General features: G+C 39.9%; 1 protein-coding gene across 1 annotated transcript; it reads right to left on the minus strand.

Annotated features, from left to right (window-relative positions):
* Positions 1–1,800: 1,800 nt before the first annotated feature.
* Positions 1,801–12,569, minus strand: shrprbck1r (sharpin and rbck1 related). The gene is made up of 14 exons (XM_078280406.1): positions 11,860–12,569; positions 10,570–10,744; positions 9,831–9,899; positions 9,405–9,546; positions 9,192–9,282; positions 8,561–8,882; positions 7,905–7,996; positions 7,569–7,739; positions 5,917–6,077; positions 5,649–5,760; positions 5,132–5,311; positions 4,113–4,211; positions 3,814–3,957; positions 1,801–3,191 (listed from the first exon to the last, which is right to left on the minus strand). Exons 1-14 carry the CDS (start codon positions 12,133–12,135, stop codon positions 3,111–3,113), a joined length of 2,115 nt encoding a protein of 704 aa, XP_078136532.1. The 5' UTR covers positions 12,136–12,569; the 3' UTR covers positions 1,801–3,110.
* Positions 12,570–21,320: the final 8,751 nt, after the last annotated feature.

A 21,320-nucleotide genomic window follows, 5' to 3' on the forward strand; every position in this document is an offset into this window, starting at 1 on the left:
CACATTATATAAAGGTCCGTAACGGGTCTGAATCACAAAGATTTCAATAAGAAGAGGCTGCAGTTGTTTCTTTTAATCAAGAAACCCTTTCAGCAGTTTATTACCCGAAACATTTCAGAAAACATTTCAAAATTGAAACGCTACAGTGCCTTTTATGAGTCAATCCAATCTCTCGTTATCTCTAGGGTGACACTAGACTTGCCATGCTAGCATGCTGTCCACGCGTCTATGGTGTCCACCACTCCCATTCATAGACTGTATAGGGTCTATGCCCCCATTAACCGGACATTACCCCGATGTCCACACATAGCGTGTAACAACACTACACAGCGACACTGACACCTGTTGACAATTTACTGGTAGTACATTATATGGACAAATATATGTAATATAGAGAAAAAAAACTTGTGAACTGGAAGACAAAAAAAGGGCATCTAAAATATGCCAATATAGATTTTAATATGTCTTTTTAATTACCTTCTGACTAGAAATATTGAAAAAAAGAGATGGACTTCATTCAGAAGTGATATGCTGAGAAGATTTTCCCATTTTTAAAAGTTGGTATAAAGTAATTATAAAAACAGCGGCTATGTTTTGTATAGAACTGAACTTGAGAATTAGAAGGGAACTGTCATGTATTTTATCATACGCTCAACATTTTACAGGTTTTTACTCAACAGTAATATTCTACATAAAATGTATTTGCACAAATACATATACAGTATAAAACAATGGTTTTTTTTCAAAATAATGTTATAATGCAACCCCCGGCCATACATGAGAAGTTAAACTGAGTTGTTGGGTTGGTGTTTTTTACGTGTATCCATTTCTAAGAGCAATAACGTAATCTAAATCAGTTTGGATTTTCTTCAAAAGTCTATTAACACAAACAGAGGGCAGAGGAGATAATGAAAAAGTTGTTGATTTCACTGCTGAATGATGAAAAAAGCAAAAGTGTGTCTTAAAAACTGATTAAAGTCTATAATTTTGAATTCTTTACTACAGATATATAGGCAATAAAAGGCATTATATCAACCATACTCTTCTTTATTTATATTAGAGCTAAAACTTTTTAAGACTGTACTACCAGTGCCAAAATTGCATCTCACCAAAAACTAGAACATGATTAATACCCACAGACTTGTGTGCAGTACATGTAAATAACACAGGGGAGCTGTCTAACCCAGACAGTTGGTGTGTGATAAATAATAAAATAAATCTGATGCCCCTTGTTCCAAAATATGTTTTCTTTTTTAGGGTTAGGGTCAGAAATATTCACCTAAATGCATTTGAACTTGTGATCACTGCGTCACTATCACCATCAGCAGCAGCAGCAGCACATTTATAGTTTATGATATAGGCAGGAGCCTGACCTTTACCAGAATAAAGCATGTTGGAATTGTCAAGTCTGGGGTCGCATGACCTTTTCTAGATCTGCAGATGAAAGGAATGGCCTAATTTTGGTTAAATGTGACAGTTGGACCGTACCACATTAGTCACCTAAACATCAAAAGACAATTCAGAGTCAAAAAGTACAGAACCACATAAGTAAAATAAGTTTGATAAAATCAGAAGAAAGAAGTAGCAGCAAAAAGAGACCTGAGAACAACTAAAGTCATTTCTGTGCGTTACTGCGAGGCCACCGCCTCGACCAATCAATCTTGGCTGGTGGAAAAATAAAATCAATCCTCTACACTGCCAGTAATCAAATTCTTATGGATAAAACTTTTTTTTTTCGTTGGCTTAACATATCCACATAATTTAGTTGTATCTAAATAAAATAAAGACCAAAGAAGTCTGTGAGTTTGAAGGGTATTTATTTAAGGCACAATCAGCAACACAGAGCTGGTATTTTAACACAAGTAACAGTGAAGACCTAATAATGGCTTGTCAGTGCAGGACAGTAGTGTAGTCGAGGGCAGTCTGGGTAACAGAGAGTGCAGTTGGTGAGCCTACATGCTCTTATCCTGGTAAAGGGGATACAGGATACGTTGTTGATTTACATTAATGTAGTAGAATAACAAATTCATGCACAGATGAATTAAAAAAATATTTCCATGGTTACAAAGCTTTCACATATTAAAAAAGCTGTTAAGTAGCCTATGCTGGCTAACATCATCATATGCACCGTATCATATTTAAACAGGATTATGAGCTTATCGTCAAAATATATTCACATGTGCCTTCTCAGAAAGTATTCAAGTATTGCATCTAACATCTGACTATTAATCAATTCCCTCTGCTATTTATTGATGATGTCATCATCAAGTAACACACAGCTAGTCAGCAGTACCTCAGTGACCTCTGCACCGCTTGTCAAATACAGAACCTTGTGAGAGATTAACAGAATGCAAACAGCCTGGTTCCACTCAAATCAGTCTCAAACAACATGAGACTCAGATTAACACTCAGACACATTTCAGACCTCTTTGGTAACAAAGGAGCACATGCAGTCAGGCTTTCACACAGACACAAAAATGATTACCATGTATAACTCCATACACTTGTTTGATCTATCTCAATGCAGAAAAATTGCATATAAAAGAACACAAAAAGTGTCATCATAAAACACCCTGCTACAGCTTTTGTGCACAATAATAAGGCCGCTTCAGTTTAATTTAATATATCCTGGTATGTAACTACCAAAACAGAAAACAACACACCTGTATTGCTAGATGTACATTGCAATCATTGTGAAGTTAATACTCTTTCCCTGCATACTTGTAACCATACTTCTCATCATTACAGTCAGATGTGATAACTTCATTTATACTGTTATAACGCTGACTTCAAATCACACGGCCTGCATCTTAATGTTTGTGAGAGGCAGAGCTAAGCGCCGTATAATTTAAAACGTATAATTTATGTTATTCTGATGGCACTGAAAAGCCAAGGGAAACAAGTGATGGTTAGAAATTTGCTGAGAGAAAATTGAGATGTCTTTCCAGTTATAACAAGCAAGATGCATCGTATGTAACAATCCTGCAGTTTCGACTTAAATATACTTTTTTTTTATTCACCTTAATCCTCTTTTTTTCCTATTTTAGAGAATAGTTTGTTTCAGTTTGACTCTTTCATTCCCTTCTACAAACTGACCACTCTTGAGATTCTCAGTGGCAGTTTTGGCATTTGGGATGGCATTTCTGATTGTTGACATTGCAGCGACATCCTCCGCTGGTGTCTCCAGGACCCTTGGAAAGGATCAGAATAAGAGTTATCAAACCTTTGACTTACCTTGCAAATAAAACCTTCTTTTTTTAAACCACCATGCCCTGGCTGTATTTTGGCTTTTGAGAGACTAACAAAAGGTTTACGAATTATACTTCCATTCCATAGACTAGAGCTGGGCAATATATCGATATTATATCAATATCGTGACATGAGACTAGATATCGTCTTAGATTTTGGATATCGTAATATCGTAATATGGCATAAGTGTTGTCTTTTCCTGGTTTTAAAAGCTGCATTACAGTAAAGTGATGTCATTTTCTGAACTTACCAGACTGGTATAGCTGTTCTATTATTTGCCTTTACCCACTTAGTCATAATATCCACATTACTGATGATTATTTATCAAAAATCTCATGGTGTAAATATTTTGTGAAAGCACCGATCAACACTACAATATCGTTTGCGGTATCGATATCGAGGTATTTGGTCAAAAATATCGTGATATTTGATTTTCTCCATATTGCCCAGCCCTACCATAGACCATCAAAAGAATCAGTTTACAAATCCTGAGGGTGTCGGAGATCAGTTAGCTACATTAGGAAATAAAATATGCCATTAGGAAAGGAAGGAAAGATTTCTTACCCTAGGTCCCCAGCGGGGTCCTCTGGTTACCCAGCAGATCTCAGTGTGACAGACAGTGCAGCGTAGCCAATCACATCCATCCCTTTTCTGCACAATGATGCCACACTGGGGACAGTGCATTGCCTCGCCTGACTGCACAAGAGTCTGTTTGTGAGACAGAAAATGAGTTTCAGCTTCTGTTTGATCTGTAAGCACGTGGGACACAAAGGCCATCCATCTCTGGGTAACACAGCTTAGATTCCCCTCTTTCCCTTTCACTGCATATGTACACATATACACAAGTGTATTACACAGCTTGCCTTGAGTAGATGTGTTGTCCTTCTAGCAGCAGAGTCATTTATAGCGCGGGCTGCAAGGTCATCCTGATATTGCTTACAGTTCATTCCCTCATGGATAGACTGAGGAGAGAAGAAAAAAAGAAACAGGGACAGAAAAAGATGTGATCATTTTCATGTGCATTTAACCTCAGTGAAAGTCTCAGATTCATAAAGACAGAAACATGGCTGTTTTTGAACAGCAGTTAGCTTGAGGGGACGAGGCCCGTTAAAAACATGTGACTACTCTCAAATGTGTAATGTCACTTGCTTCTTTCAAAGGATTTGTTGTTATCAATTGGCTCTGACTAACGGATTGGTGCACGCTACAATCTCTCACCCCATTTGTACCATGGTTGTGCGTTTATTGATATGTAAATTTAGTGCACATCTCTTTTAGAGTGCTCATATTATGCTCATTTTCAGGTTGATAATTGTATTTAGAGGTTATATCAGAATAGGTTTACATAGTTTAATTTTCAAAAAACACCATCTTTTTTGTTGTACTGCACATTGCTGCACCTCCTCTTTTCCCCCTGTGTGTTGAGCTCTCTGTTTTAGCTACAGAGTGAGGCATCTCACTTCTATTCCATCTTTGTTGGGAGTCGCACATGCGCAGTACCTAGGTCAGCAATACAAGCCAGTCAGAAGCAGAGTATGAGGGCGTGCCATGCTAGCAGCTAGGCGAGCATTATACCATGTTACAAAGTGACGCACGTTTGTCTCTGAAGTAAAGGCTGGACTACAATAGAGCTGTTTGGAGGAGTTTGTGAACAGTGTTTTCTGTTGGAGATGGTAAGACCCTTTGGGGTGGACTTTGGGATTTTTCACTTTGTAAACCTATTACATGCACAAAAAAGATATATAATACAATAAAGGAAAGGGAAAAAGCCAAAAAGCATAATATGAGCACTTTAAGTACACCAAGACAATTTCCTAAAATCTACGGTAGTAAATAACCAAATACTATATTACTTGTTTGTGTGTACTTATATATTTCATACCTTGCAAATCAGACAGTTGTGTTTCCTGCAGACGGGGCAGTGGAAGACATTGACTGTGTCCTCGTACACACACCAGCCAAGACAGTCTGGGGTGGCACAGTGATAGCTGCCCTCACATCGAGACTCTGCCACTGACAGGCCTCTTTGCAGCCAGCGCTCATACTCCTCTGCTGGCACCAACTGTAAAGGAAAAATGGGATGGGAATTGTGGTTGGACCATAGTTTATTGTTTAACATTTAGCAGCTGGGGAAGTTGCCTAACTGTTGCTTCATATTAGCTGAAGCAGCTGAAGGCTGTCCACGCACAGAGAGAACGGTCAAAGTCTGGGCTGACAACATGTGGCGGAGCAGCAGCTTCGGCTTCTTGGCTGGTACTGACAGTGATGAAATGAGCTTTTCTTGCTACATTAAAACGTAATTAACAGTAAGATGGATTTACATATTCTGATGCTTTAGGATGCCGATACTGCCTGCTAATGCTTGTGTATGAGAGCTGTGTTTGTTGTGTGTAACTCACAGCTCTGATCTCCCTCTCCTGCAGGGAGCAGGAACAGGAATATGTGTCATCTCTGTAGGGACAGGCCACCTCTGGCTCCTCACTCAGCATGATGACTGAACGTAAGCACTCTCTGGACAGACATACGCACAAACATGCAAACTCAGACAGAAACAAGGATATTCAATCAGGGTGAAAAAACACTTCCTGAGCTACAAACCTGCTTCTTTCTCAAAACCTCTTTCTATTCAGTATTTTTTATATATCCCCCCCACCTCCTGAATCTTACCTGCAGAAGCAGTGGAGACACTCCCTGAGCAGGACCCCCTCTCTAGGCTGCAGGTCCACGTAACAGATCCTACAGTCCACAGGCTCTGGGTTAGGCAGCAGGTCCTGTCCATCCATCATCACTAGCCGGGCAAAATTCTCCCTACGCTCCTCTTCCCTTGCCTGGTGGTGTTGTTGGGAGGGTTAAACATATAGTCCTTAAACTATTTCCCTTTAGTTTTTATTATAGGGGCACAATAAGATTGGCAATGCATATCATGTATATGAAGTATTGTTGGCTAGATTTACACAGTCACAGTACAGACATGCATACACGTATACACACACACACACGGTAAACATTTTATTTTAATCTGTTTCACAGAGTATATACAATGAACAGTGCAAAATTAACAGTCAGGCTAATACATTCAATTTAGTAGCAATCTCTGCTATTTAGGTGTTCATTAAAAATCCACCCGATGCGGAAAGTCAACAGTGATCGTGATTATCCAGCTGGATTGTCAATATAGGGAAAAGTCTTTCATAACCTTTTTACCTAGAGTTTGACCAATCTATATTGCCAGGGGGGTTACCACGAAGTGAAATTAGTGGGTTATAGTCAGATATCTTTGGACTTCACTCAGGTTTTCCACTATCGCGACGCTGGCTCACTTTTAACCCTGGTGGTAGATCACCATGGTAACCTATGCTGCATGGCTAACTACAGAGGATTAGATCAAAACCTGTACACAGCCTGACCACTGACCAGTCGGCTCCCTGGAAATACGGAGTTATCATTCCTACAGGATCCTGACAGGGACAAAGTAGTGAAGCCAGGTAGCCCTAAGAGAGTCAGACTACAGGCCCAAAAAATATTGCATTTATTAGGTGTTTATGTGATTTAAAAAAAAATCATCTTTCCCAGATTTTTTTAAAAGTCTCAAATGTCAATATTGGCCTCTAAAGTCCAGTATCGGTCAGGTACTATTTTTCACCAGAACAGAGTTGGCACGCAGCTAAAATGTGTAATCAACTGTTTTCATACAGTTTCTCTACTGTAGGATCTCATGAACATGGGATAACAGAACCATATGCTTTTAATTCAAGCACATAGATGTGTAGACATAGCTTTGTGCATGATGATTTCTTATGTGATCTAAAAGTGAGTGTCTGATGAGTGCAACAGAAATGATGCTACAAGTGTGATGGAAACATAAATAACCATGGAGTGTATGTGTGCCTGTGTGTGTTCAGTAGTCCTGGTCCAGGTTATACAGGAGTGAGTTGTTTTGAGCCTCAGCACTCCTCAGCACCTCTCTTCTCCCTTTCTCCTTCAAAAAAACAGAGACAGAAGAGAAGAGAGTCAACCTGAGAGGGCCTGCAAATTTGAATTCAAATGTCAACTTTGTATCAATTTCATACTTTCCTCATACTAATTAGTATTGGGTCCAATTTGGAGCCCTATGCTGCCTTGCACTCTTTGACCAAGGCTCGTTGTTGAACTCTTCTATGTAATTGTCACCAAATGGTATGCCAAAATAAGGTTTTACTCTGAGTATTTATGGGTAAAAGAAATTGTCGCTTCATACATACAGGTGTGTGATTGTATATGTAAGACTGTGGGTGTGTGGTACGCTCAGTGGTACAGGTGTGAGTGTGAGTTTTACATACCTGCTGGTACTGTCTGATAGCCTCCTTCTCCTGCTGGATCCGTCTGAGTTCCAGTGCATCAGGTCGGTATCCCCCCGGGATGACGTAGTTCTCAGGGCGATTTGTACTGCAGATCTCACAGCCCGGCCGTGTTGGTTTGTTAATGTAAGTGCAAGAAGGGCACGACCAACCCTAAGGAACAGAGTAGTGCGGTATAGAGTATGTTTTACCACGTGAGAAACAGCACTACATGCAACTTCTGTCTCATCCAATGATTTTTCTTATGACATATTTTATCAAAACATTGACCATTTTGAACACGACTCTAATTAAACCACCATAACTGCCGTCTATTACCTGGGTGGAGGCTGTGTTGGGGCTTAGTGCTTCATTGAGTTGAGGCATCTCTAGGTTGATGAGATCTCTGATCTCACTGATGTTTCTTCTCTCTGAGCCACGTGAAACATTTAAGGAGAAAAAAGTATCTAATAAGCAACCAGTGACAATATGTGCACCCATTATGTTTATGAACGGTTTGTACAAATTGATGTACCCTTTGATACAGTATATCTGCTGTATGCAGGATATTCCATTTATACAAGAGTTTTGAACAAGAGTTTATTACGAGGCTAAGGATATTTAAATCACAAATCTATTTTACTTTTCCCATTACTGTCCACTGCTATATTCTTGTGGCATTGCTTATGTTTTGTGTTGTACAGCAGCTCTATAATAGGTCAGGTCAGAAATAAGTTATTCTTCTTCTTCTACCTACTACTAAAAGAGTTTATGACTGAGCATTATTGTAAACTTTAATAAATACACCAGTGAGTTTAGACTTTTCCTGGGCAATAATGTTAACAGGAAACTGGTATTACCATCTGTGGGGCACTAGCATTAGTCTAAAGCACTAAATAAACAGGTCTAATCTCATGTGTGCTCAATGAAATTGAAAAGTTAAAGCAAATCTGATCTGATACCTGTCAAACTCATGTGCTCTTGCCCTCACTCACCAGTGTTGCTGCTGGTATGGAGTCTAGGAGGCAGGGTGGTGTAAGCCCTCCGGCACAGAGATGAGGGGCCATTTGCAGAGGTAGCAGGGAGGGGAGGAGTGGGGAGAGACAGAGATGGAGGACTAAGGAGGAGGGCACTCTCCTGGTCCTGCTGGAGGACTTGGTGGGTCAAGCGAGCATGACGGGCTGACAGGAGGTACAAGAAGGCTGTGTTACTGTCCTGACGAACCCCATATGAGGCCAGAGAGCGCTGGTCGGTGCACAGACACTGGCCAATCACCCAGCGCTGCACCCGCGGGTGAAAGCCATACTCAAGAAACATCTGAGGTTGTAGAAAACCAGAGAAGGAGAGAAGAAAAAGAAATAGTGAGATAGAAATGTGAACCTTTTAGATAAACTGATAGTGATTCTTTTTGTTTTCTGTGATCAACTTTTTTTATTGGCACCTTCAGACATACAAAACAAATTCCACAACGTGTGACAGGTAATAGCAGATTGTGCACAGAACAGATACTGATAGTGATTCTTTAAGGAAAATGTGATTTGTAATTTTGGGCGACATCAATAAAATTGTCTTGAGAAAAGTTCTTTCAGGACACAAATGAAGAGGAGAAGCTTTCTTCAGACTAACCTGCTGTTTCAGTGCTGCGGTAGTCATATGTGGGTAGACTTTCACAGTGACACAACAGGACGAAGAACAATCCTCAACCGCAACAGCCAAGCTGTTAGATAAAATAAGACACAATCCATAAGCCACATCATTTGTGTAAACTGGGAAATAATCTACTCTCTATCACATCTTAAAACAACCATCAATTGTGTTTTTGAATGAGGATGCACCTACTTGATTTCACTGTCTTCATAGTCTCTGGCAGAGGGACAAATCTTGAGCGTGGCATTTTGTCGGGCGAGTGTGGCAGCAAAGACAGACGCAGACTGCATGTCACCTGCTTCTATGGCTCGGGTTAGCTCTATGCAGGCTTCCTCTACAGATGGACACACACACAGACACAAACAGACACACAGACACACACACAGACACACAGACAGACAAACAGACACACACACACACAGACACGTGAACATATGGGCAAGTGCGTGCAGAGGATGTTGCCATACCTCCAAACAGCAACTAGAGGGCTTAAATGATTAAATGAATGAATGAATGAATCAAATGAGTGAAGAAATCATTGAATTAGTTAAATCACTTCTAAAATGAAAAAGATAAGATAATAATTTATATTGGAAGGAAGATGTTCGGTATACACACCGGTCTGTTGCAAAGCCAAGGTGTTCTGACCATCCTGCGGGAGCTGTGGACCATCATCTTGAGGGGCTACTGCCAATGTTGAAAACCAGAAAGAAGCATTTAGATAAACAAATGGATAGAAAACACAAGAAAGAAACCAACAGCCAACATGTTCTACTAAAAACCTTGCCTAATGTCTAATTGTTCTCTGTCTGTAACAGCAGACTGAACTCTTTAACTGTTCGTCCACACAGGAAAGGAAAGATTTGTCTTAACAGCGACACTTTTTAGTAGAACAGTCAGCAACATAGTAAATAGAAAGGTGAAGATTTCCTTCAGATCTTGGATGCTTATTTATCATGCTTTTTATCATGCTTTCAAATGCATTTGAGTGCGTAAACAAGGACATATTATGTAAGTAAGCACAGACCAATTCATTGAAATCCCCTCTGAAGTCAAAATATGAAGTTTGGTTTCAGTGGTTGAGATTGACTGTGGAGATGTTAACAGGGCAATGAAAAGCTCTTTTGTTTAAATAAATAAATAAGCAGCTTGATTTGTCAAGCTCAATTCACATTAACTAAGTTCACTGTAGGGCAAATGAATTCCACATTATCGCACACAACAGGGGTTTCCTAGAACATTGTACTGTGGGTTTAAAAAGGCTCATGGGATCCTGTTACAAGGTATCATATACATTTTCCCACCTTGCTGTGTTATCTTAAAGAACATTAAGTATTTAGCAAGTAGGGTGACTGACCTCTTTGTGCTTCCCTCAACGAGGACATCACCACTGTAGCCCATTCCCGGGCCTCCTGCTCACAGCGGAAGTTGAAGCTGATGCGGTCATGCGGAGGCACAGCCAAACTCAGATCGTGGCACTTTGGTGACTTCACCTCATAGTTTACCGTCCTCAAATCAAATTCAGCGATGGTCTGGAAAAAGAGGAAGAAAGCAAGAGATGAGTTAACACAAATTAGGGAAGGTAAATGAATCACTGGTTACGTTGTATGTGTGCACTTGGTATGGTGAAACGTAATTTTAACATTTTATTATACTATAAACTTAAATACTGTATATTATAGGTGCACTGTTACGGTATGTAAGTAAGAAAAATATTGGGTGTGTAGCTATAATAACACTTGTTAAAAAAATAAAGGCTCTGTATGTAAGTTACAGGAGCGACCAATATTCAAAGACTAGTTGATTTCAGACTTGGATTGTGTGAACCCTTCTTTGCATCTTTTGGTAAGACCAGGGTTTAGCTGTACCTTAGCATTCTCAGACTCCTCAAAGGGATGGCTGCTTGCTAACACAGTGGGCTGAACTCTTGTCCTCTCTGCCAGTGATTTCTAACCTAAGGCGCCAAAAGCTTAATCTGTGGGGTCTCCATAGATGATTAATAGGATAAGGAAGAAAAAACAGTTATGCTACAACACAGTGTACAGTATATAGTTTATTCTGTTTTATCTGTGTAATACTGGAAAGGTTTACCTCTTCAGTCATTTACAACCTGTAACACTGCTTCGTATTACTGGGGTCCAAGCAGTGCTAAATTACCAACTGGGCAACTGCTCCATGGCCCCTGACATTCACAGGGACCAAAGGCTCCAGGTTCACAGTAGTAGTCTGGCAATAATTCTGAGGTTATTGCATGCTACTTTGATAAATTGTACCAAAACATTTTTAGCCCGTCTTGAGGCCCTGACTAGTAGAAGGAAATTAATACCTTTATTGTTTCAGTTGTTATTATGCTAACATGTTGCATATTCCCAAATAAACGTGCTGAAACAAATTACCACAATAATCTGGCCCTGGTGGTAAACGAGTAGCCTTTAGAAACCACTGCCCTAGGTGGTCCCTGTGAGTTAGGTCAAATGAAGTTTTATTTCACCTTATTTCCACACACCAAGTATGGAGTCATATCTAGCATAATTAGTCTTCCTCTGGACATATTTTTTATTAAATTGGGGGTATTCCCACTCAAACCACACACGTAGGCTATCACAACAAGTCCAACACTACTGCCGCCTTGCTGCCGTGAACTCACCACACTCCGTCCAGTCCCGCAGCTGTCCTGGAGCGACAGCCGGAATTCCCCGGATTTCCCCGGGTCCATACTGAGCTGCAGGCGGAGTGTCTCATCACCTGCTCCGGGAAGACACAGCGGCCGAATACCAGAATGGCATACCGACACCCGAACCGACATGAGGACGGTTTGGCAGCCAAGTTGTGACTGCGAGGCCCCATAGTGACTGGGGAGGGCGGCGGACTGGTCCGGTGGGTAGCCAGGGGTGTGAGTCCAACCGCCTGAACTCAGCGACATTCTGCCAAGAGACTCATGTAGAAAACAGACTCACGGAGTCCGGTGGTTTGTTTACTTCCTGTTGTTACCTGCCCTTGATTTGAGTATCCTTTCACGATATTTCTTACATTGTATCTCGTCGCTGGGTATTCTAATAGCCACACTAACAACAGGAAGGAAGCAAGCACGTCGAGTCTGTCAACTGTTTCGGGTGACTTCCAAAAAAAGTAAAGTTAGCCAGCTGCTCCAGCTAGAGGTTTCACTTCTCTCTTCTTCCACTTTACTATAGCGTCGTTTCAGGCAGAGTTAGTGTTTCTGTTTTTGCTGCGAAGCACTAACAGTATTCTTCTAAGTATCTGATACCTTTCTAACATCAAGGTTATTGACAATAGTTTGACACTGGTAACGCTGAGTATGTTGTTGATCCGTATGCTTTTACTTCGTATGCGCATGCGTTGCTTGTAGGCTGACGTATGTGTTATAATATTCATGAAGGTTGTCTTTTTCTCCTCCCTTTTGAGATTACGCGGCAACTGGCATCCTTAGTGGTGCATTACTGCCATCTGCCGGAGATAGTTAACTCCTACAGTATTCGGTTTGTCAGATATTTCTTTTCGGCAAGCTGACAAAGCATAATCTGCAATACCCACTTTATGTCTTCCCCTTATCTCTTGATCTCAGTGTTGTTGCCACGCTTTATTGATTGTCTTCTATAGCCTGCAATGCCTTTCCCCTCTGACTTACAGTACTATGCAAAAGTGTTATGCAGGTATGAAAAAATGCTGTAAACTAAGAATACTTTTAAAAATGGAAGTGTTAATAGTTTATTTTCATCAATTAACAAAATGCAGTGAATGAACAGAAGAGAAATCTAAATCAAATCATATTGCTGTGACCACCGTTTGCATCAATTCTTCTAGGTACACTTGCACAAAGTTTTTGAAGGAACTCGGCAGGTAGGTTATTCCAAACATCTTGGAGAACTAACCACAGATCTTCTGTGGATGTAGGCTTCCTCAAATCCTTCTGTCTCTTCATGTTATCCCAGACAGACTCGATGATGCTGAGATCAGGGCTCTGTGGGCCCATGCCATCACTTCCAGGACTTCTTGTTCTTTACACTGAAGATAGTTCTTAATGATCTTGGCTGTATATTTGGGGTTGTTGTCCTGCTGCAGAATAAATTTGGGGCCAATCATACGCCTCCCTGATGGTATTGCATAATAGATAAGTATCTGCCTGTATTTCTCAGCATTGAGGAGACCATTAATCCTGAACAAATCTCCAACTCCATTTGCAGAAATGCAGCCCCAAACTTGCAAGGAACTTCCATCATGCTTCACTGTTGCCTGCAGACACTCATTATTGTACCGCTCTACAGCCCTTCGGCGAACATCCTGCCTTCTGCTACAGCTAAATATTTCTAATTTTGACTCATCAGTCCAGAGCACCTGCTGCCATTTTTCTGCACCCCAGTTCCTATGTTTTTGTGTATAGTTAAGTCGCTTGGCCTTGTTTCTATGTCGGAGGTATGGCTTTTTGGCTGCAACTCTTCCATGAAGACCACTTCTGGCCAGACTTCTCCAGACAGTAGATGGGTGTACCTGGGTCCCACTGGTTTCTGCCAGTTCTGAGCTGATGGCACTGCTGGACATCTTCCGATTTCGAAGGGAAGTAAGCTTGATGTGTTTTTCATCTGCTGCACTAAGTTTTCTTGGCCGACCACTGCGTCTACGATCCTCAACGTTGCCTGTTTCTTTGTGCTTTTTCAAAAGAGCTTGAACAGCACATCTTGAAACACCAGTCTGCTTTGAAATATTTGTCTTGGGAGAGACCTTGCTGATGCAGTATAACTACCTACATACTATAATTGGTTGATCATACACCTGACTACAATCCTACAAAATCCCTGACTTTTTGCAAGTACCTATAATAATTAATGCTGGTTTGAAGGCAAAGGGTAGTAACACCAAATATTGATGTGATTTAGATTTTTCTTTTGTTCGCTCACTTTGCATTTTGTAAATTGATAAAAATAAACAATCATTATTTATATTTTTGAAAGCATTCTTAGTTTACAGCATTTTTTCATACCTGCCTAAGACTTTTGCACAGTACTGTATACAGTGGTGTGAAAAAGTGTTTGCCCCCTTCCTCATTTCCTGTTCCTTTGCATGTTTGTCACACTTAAGTGTTTCGGAACATCAAACCAATTTAAACAAAAGTCAAGGACAACACAAGTAAACACAAAATGCAATTTGTAAATGAAGGTGTTTATTATTAAAGGTGAAAAAAAATCCAAACCATCATGGCCCTGTGTGAAAAAGTGATTGCCCCCCTTGTTAAAACATACTATAACTGTGGTTGTCCACACCTGAGTTCAATTTCTCTAGCCACACCCAGGCCTGATTATTGCCACACCTGTTCACAATCAAGGCATCACTTAAATAGGAGCTGCTTGACACAGTAAGGTCCACCAGAAGATCCTTAAAAGCTACACATCATGCCGAGACCCAAAGAAATTCAGGAACAATTGAGAAAGAAAGTAATTGAGATCTATCAGTCTGGAAAGGGTTATAAAGCCATTTCCAAAGCTTTGGGAATCCAGCGAACCACAGTGAGAGCCATTATCCACAAATGGCGAAGACATGGAACAGTGGTGAACCTTCCCAGGAGTGGCCGGCCGCCCAAAATTACCCCAAGAGCGCAGCGACGACTCATCCAAGAGGTCACAAAAGACCCCACAACAACGTCCAAAGAACTGCAGGCCTCACTTGCCTCAGTTAAGGTCAGCGTTCATGCCTCCACCATCAGGAAAAGACTGGGCAAAAATGGCCTGCATGGCAGAGTTCCAAGGAGAAAACCACTGCTGAGCAAAAAGAACATCAAAGCTTGTCTCAATTTCTCCAGAACACATCTTGATGATCCCCAAGACTTTTGGGACAACATTCTGTGGACCGATGAGACAAAAGTGGAACTCTTTGGAAGGTGTGTGTCCAAGTATATCTGGCGTAGAAGGAACACTGCATTTCATAAAAAGAACATTATACCAACTGTAAAATATGGTGGTGGTAGTGTGATGGTCTGGGGCTGTTTTGCTGCTTCAGGACCTGGAAGACTTGCCGTGATAAAAGGAACTATGAATTCTGCTGTCTACCAAGAGATCCTGAAGGAGAATGTCCGACCATCTGTTCGTGTACTCAAGCTGAAACGAACTTGGGTTCTGCAGCAGGACAATGATCCTAAACACACCAGCAAGTCCACCACCGAATGGCTGAAGAAAAACTAAATGAAGACTTTGGAGTGGCCTAGCCAAAGTCCTGACCTGAATCCTATTGAGATGTTGTGGTATGACCTTAAAAAGGCCGTTCATGCTCGAAAACCCTCTAATGTAACTGAATTAGGACAATTCTGCAAAGATGAGTGGGCCAAAATTCCTCCAGGACGCTGTAAAAGCCTCATTGCACGTTATCGCAAACGCTTGGTTGCAGTTGTTGCTGCTAAGGGTGGCCCAACCAGTTATTAGGTTTAGGGGGCAATCACTTTTTCACACAGGGCCATGATGGTTTGGATTTTTTTTTCACCTTTTAATAATTAACACCTTCATTTACAAATTGCATTTTGTGTTTACTTGTGTTGTCCTTGACTATTGTTTAAATTGGTTTGATGTTCCGAAACACTTAAGTGTGACAAACATGCAAAGGAACAGGAAATGAGGAAGGGGGCAAACACTTTTTCACACCACTGTATGTCTGTGTTTTCTTTTCTTTTTTAACAGCTTGTTCGGCTAGTTTGTCTGCTCTATCATTACCCAGAATGCTCTTGAATGTTCCATCATTTCAAATAGTAAGTCCTGGCCATTACTAGCCTGACAAGCTAGACCCACATCAAATCAAATTTGCTGCCGCTACGGTGCGTCTAGATTTCTAGGCTAGGACATTACTGGATTTAAGACTGAACTAGAACTTTGTTCAATCCATTCTAAAGTCGCAATGAGCTAGGCTACATATATTTCAAGAATGCAATATTGGCTCCCCAGTCCAACCCTACAAGGCATCTCATTGCAAATGTTTTTTTTATAGGCTACTTATCCACAATATTATATTTTGAAGGTGTTCCCTCCAAAATAAGTTCTCCCTCTTTTCCACAAAGGCCCATCATCAGCAAATAACGATCTTCCCATATATATTGATACATTTTCATGATGATACATTTTCAAATGACGGATGACAGACTTTTTGTTAAAATTTAGATTTTAGACAAGTATGCCATGCATTATCATTGCAGTGCAGTAGAAGCTATTGGTATTATACGTGTGTGTGTGTGTGTGTGTGTGTGTGTGTGTGTGTGTGTGTGTGTGTGTGTGTGTGCACATATTTTACCACAAAGGGGCAGCAAATCATCCCATATAAAACGTTATATGGCCTCCCCTCTCTTTTTCATAATAAAAATATCAAATATGTCCCATAAACAATAAATGATGCTTGTTAATGTGGCAGTAATTTTAATCCAGTAGTATTATACTTAAGGTATATATGTATACCTAAAATATATTTAGCTAAGTAACATTTTGAGACTCAAGACTTTTATTTTAACTTGTTTAACTCTAGTACCAATATTTAACCATCACAAAACAGAATGCTTTCTTTGCTGCGTTCAGTTATTTAATTAAGATAACATGCCTGATAAGGTTATTTACCATGAGAAATGACCATAACAACAAACATGTCCTTCTTCACAACAGCAGCTTAATGCACTATATTTACAGGACCTATGTGCAAGGCAAAATATTACTTTCATTTTGATTACAAGGTCTCACACACTGTTTCATTTTTTACAGTTATCTGTGACCCAAACCTATGATATATTAGGGTCATTCTATCATCATTAACAATCTTTAACATAGTGTAGGTCTTTTCACAAGCAGATAATTTGACATTCTATTCATTCTATTCAGGCGTCCCCTGATATGCCATCAATGATTTTATAATGTTCCTACAGTGACATGTCAAACGGTCTTATGTGAAAAGGGCCAATGTTCCGTGCACTTCATTCCTGCAGTGCAGTTATTATAAACATGTTGATGCATCATAAGATGGATGAAAGTACAATCCAGACCCACATGACCCAGGTCATGGCCACTGGGCCATGAATAAAATCCTAGACCAACAGGAACTGACCACTGGCCTCCCAACTGAAGTCTTTTTCAGAAAGAGGGTCAACCAAACAGGGTCAATGAAATGTCCCGGCCCACACACTCTGTGGGTCACGAATTACGAGGCAATTAACAAAATATACTGTAGCACGTAAAGGGAATGATTTAGACCACAAACCTTGGCCGGTTCAAGCTGTTAATCATTCTGCAAGCGGGGATTTCTCAATCAATACTGCATTCCTCAGAACCCTCATGTCCAACAATATCATGGAAATATCCTTTTTAATCATTATAGTTTTCATGAATGAATTCTATAACGGAATATCTTTTCTCAGTTGCTCATATGGATACATAGGTCAGGATCCCTCAGAAATGTTATTCACAAAGTATAATGAAGCGTGAAAGTGCCAGACGCCTCATGCTGTGACTCAACTGGTGGTCCTTTTCCCTACATTCACAAAAACACAGATAACACAGGCGAGATGAAGGCATTCAATCAGCAATCAGATTTAGTGAGTTTAGAGCAGTGATGATTCAAGGGCCATATGCATAAAAATAGGTTTAGAATGACTCTAAATCTATAATAAAAATCTATTATATCTATTCATAAACAAGACCACATTTTAACCACAAAGCAAGGATGACCAAACCTTTCACACCTGCCTGTGACTGGGCATCAAAAAGAGGCAACGAACCATTCACTGTGTTTTCAAATAAAGGCTCCCTATCATAAATTTACATTAGCTTCATCAGTTGAGGATTCTTTCATGTTGTGGTGTTATTACACATCCGCAGGTAGTTTTCTTCTCATTATTGCAGCCATATACTCTCCCACAGGCAGGGCTTGTGTCTGCAGCATACACCATCAAGACAAAGTAATGGCTGCCCTAATGCGTGGAGGAGAACCAAAGTGCTGCCCGAAGGTGTACGTGCACATACTCACATGGTAACACACATACACCCTTTTACATCACATGCTACGCAGGACGTTGATATCATCCCGATTTTCTTTAATAGAGTTTTAGATGATTATATTGTATATGGGAAAGGTTTATTTCAACAGGATCATAATGATTCTACCAGTTAAAATACCATGTAAGGAAACTGACATCAGAAAGTGATGTCAGAAGTGAATTCTTCAACATGTACAGTACAGCACAAATGTTCACATTTACACTATGCACATTGTTACTATTCTGATCAAAAGGCACATGTACCTAAAGCTGCAGCTATTTATTTTCATTATAGAGTCATATGTTGATTATTTTCTCGATTTTTATTAATTTGTGCTAGAAAATGTCAGAAAACAGTGAAAAACAATCTGTGATGTCTTCAGACACGACTACTCCAAAACTCATATTCAATTTACTATCACATAAGAAAATAAAAAGCATTACATTTTCACATTTGAGAAGTTGGAACCAGCGACTGTTTGTCATTTTTACATGAAAAAAAGATTTAAATGGCTATTGCTTTTCTGTCGATTGACCAATTGATTCATTGACAACTTTAGCTCTACATCTAGTTCAGAATCCATTGACTTGGCTTTGCAAATAAGCATGTATTCCTTTAATAAGTTACAAATGAAAATAATGAATTACAATATGCACATCTTAAAGGGGAACACCACCTAAATTAAGAATTCCAATATGTGATTTCCATGGCCGAAGAATGAGCTACTCTCTCTCAAAGCCAGCAACCAGAGAAGTATGTCTCAAACTTGTGATGTCATCAAGTATAAAGTCTGGAGTTGCTCCACAGACAATGAATGCAGGACTGATTTTATGGACCCATAGAATGTTTGTTTGCTTGTTTTATACACAAATGAGCTTTATTCTATTGTAGAGTTCTCAGTTCTGAAACAGAAACTGTACCTATATCGACCCAATCACAATGTTTGTTTACAATAACTTCTAGGTAGAAAACTCCTGCGTCCGGTGCATACAACTTAAAAGCGTTGAGAAAACGGGGATGAGAAACAATGTGATACACTCTCATCTCATTCATCTAAAATGCATGTTTGATGCTTTCATATTTCAACAATTAATTAATTAACATTAGGTTGGAGACCTAATTTGCCTGTTGGGTCACAGACTGAAGAAATTACACCACCCAAACTAGCAAGCTGGGGAGCTGTGAGATGTTGCTGTTCGTAACACTAGATTTGGTTCATCAAAGATGCTAGCAAAGCAATATAGTACAGAAAATAAGCACAGCAGAAACGTCAAATAAGTTGAACCACAGTGTTTAACGATAGATAAATATATATATATATATATATATATATATATATATATATATATGTATATATATATGTTACAGTTATGGCTAAAAATGACAACAGAAATAAACAAGTTTGCCGATTTCACATATCTCTGCAATTCAAATCAACTGCCATGTGTCCACTTAGAAGTGATTTTTGTATTAGCGTGACTTCACAGTGATTCGGTCTATACTCAGAACATTACCCTGGGAGCTCTCCGTGACATTTCTCAAGGTAACATTTATTGTCTATGGAGCAGTTCCGCACTTTCGTTGTGGCACTCTTGTTTTTGGATTTGGGAGAAAGTTGTTCATGTTTACTAATATTTTTGGACCGTCTTAGACTATAGGAATAACATGTATGACTTTTGAAAATGGGCGTAGATCCCCTTGAAGGTTACATTTTGAGCAGCATTGTCACACAGTATCGTGACCTTTACAGGCCTTGAGGCAACCTTACACCTGAGAACATTTGACCTTTCACTTGTTATTCATCACTGTCACCTCTCAGCACATACTGGTGGCAAATGCGTGGCATGCAGTAGAATGAATTCACACACACCTACAGTATAGTTAAAGCTCTCACCCCTTCCTGAATCAGTTTGATTGAAATACTAGTATTATTCAAACGTAAGCTCTATTCTTGTATTTAACTATCAGACATTGATTTTATATCTTAACAGAGTGACAGAGGCAGTGGGCTGCTTGCATTTATAATCTTTGGAGCGGATTATTATTAAGAAAGTTCCAAAAGCTTAGTTTCCGATGACAACACCGTCTGCTCAACAATAGCTGATTGTGTCCTGCCTTGTCCCCTGTAATCAAGCTGATCGATGAAAGGCTCATCAAAAAACGCCCACCACAGATCCCAGTCAGTCTGACAGGCCTACTTGAGGCGGTGGGTCTCCCCATGTTCACTAATTTAAAGTTGTCCCTGTGTCATTGACTTCCTGATGGACTGCTATGCTGCGTGACAGACATCAGGAAAACTCCAAAACCAAAGCTCCTTTCTCAAAGAGAGGATGGGGTTTAAAGAGTGGGAGGAGGGGAGGAGAAGGGAGGGGAGGTGGGGGGGTGATGCATCTTGTTGTCTGGGATCACTGTGTGTGACTGACGTTCTTGATTCATCATCCAACAACCACATGAGCAGCATGGATATATAAGCTGGAGCACACCTGCTCCACAATAACGACTTCAGAGCTCCGCCAACTGACCTCAGCCTGTTACCAAAGTCCAGGGTAAGGAGCTGCTGTTTGGGGTCCAGATTGTATATTTCTTTTTTTTTTTTACAGATTCACTGTATTAAATGCAAGAGAAGGAGGACACCACAGGTTATGTGTTTAACCAATTATTTTAAGAAGGTTCCTCCTGGTGAATTTGTGTTAACTATTTTAACACTTTGCTTTAACAATTGAGTGACATTACTAACGGGGTGAATACTTATATGATATTGATGGACTACAGTTTGTAATGGTCACCATTGTGTATTTTTGAATCCTAGTAAATTCAGTATATATATATATATCATAATATCACATATGAGCTTTTTGGTGCTTACTGCTTCATAATGAAATTTAAATGATTTAATCCTATTTCATGGTATTTTTTAATCTCTTATAAATAATGTCCTACCATGTTCCTATCTGGAAGTACAGTTTTTCTATAATACTGAAAGTAATTTTAATGATCTTCCCTAACTTCAAGATATGTTTTATGTCTAATTGTATGAGTTGCAGCATTCTTTGGGCTCTTTTTTTCACAAGTCTTTCTGTTTTCAGTGTCCTTCCTT

Source organism: Sander vitreus, chromosome 22 (genome assembly GCF_031162955.1).
Source record: "Sander vitreus isolate 19-12246 chromosome 22, sanVit1, whole genome shotgun sequence".
In the NCBI taxonomy this organism is placed as follows: Eukaryota; Metazoa; Chordata; class Actinopteri; order Perciformes; family Percidae; genus Sander; species Sander vitreus.

Bases quoted from the DNA above. Each gene is read 5' to 3' on its own strand.
- shrprbck1r (XM_078280406.1), bottom strand. From the start codon at position 12,135: ATGTCGCTGAGTTCAGGCGGTTGGACTCACACCCCTGGCTACCCACCG. The intron at 9,547-9,830 runs GTGTGTATACCG...GTCCATCTGTAG, and splicing joins CTTGGCTTTGCAACAGACCG to AGGAAGCCTGCATAGAGCTA. The intron at 8,883-9,191 runs GTTAGTCTGAAG...CTACAACCTCAG, and splicing joins CCGCAGCACTGAAACAGCAG to ATGTTTCTTGAGTATGGCTT.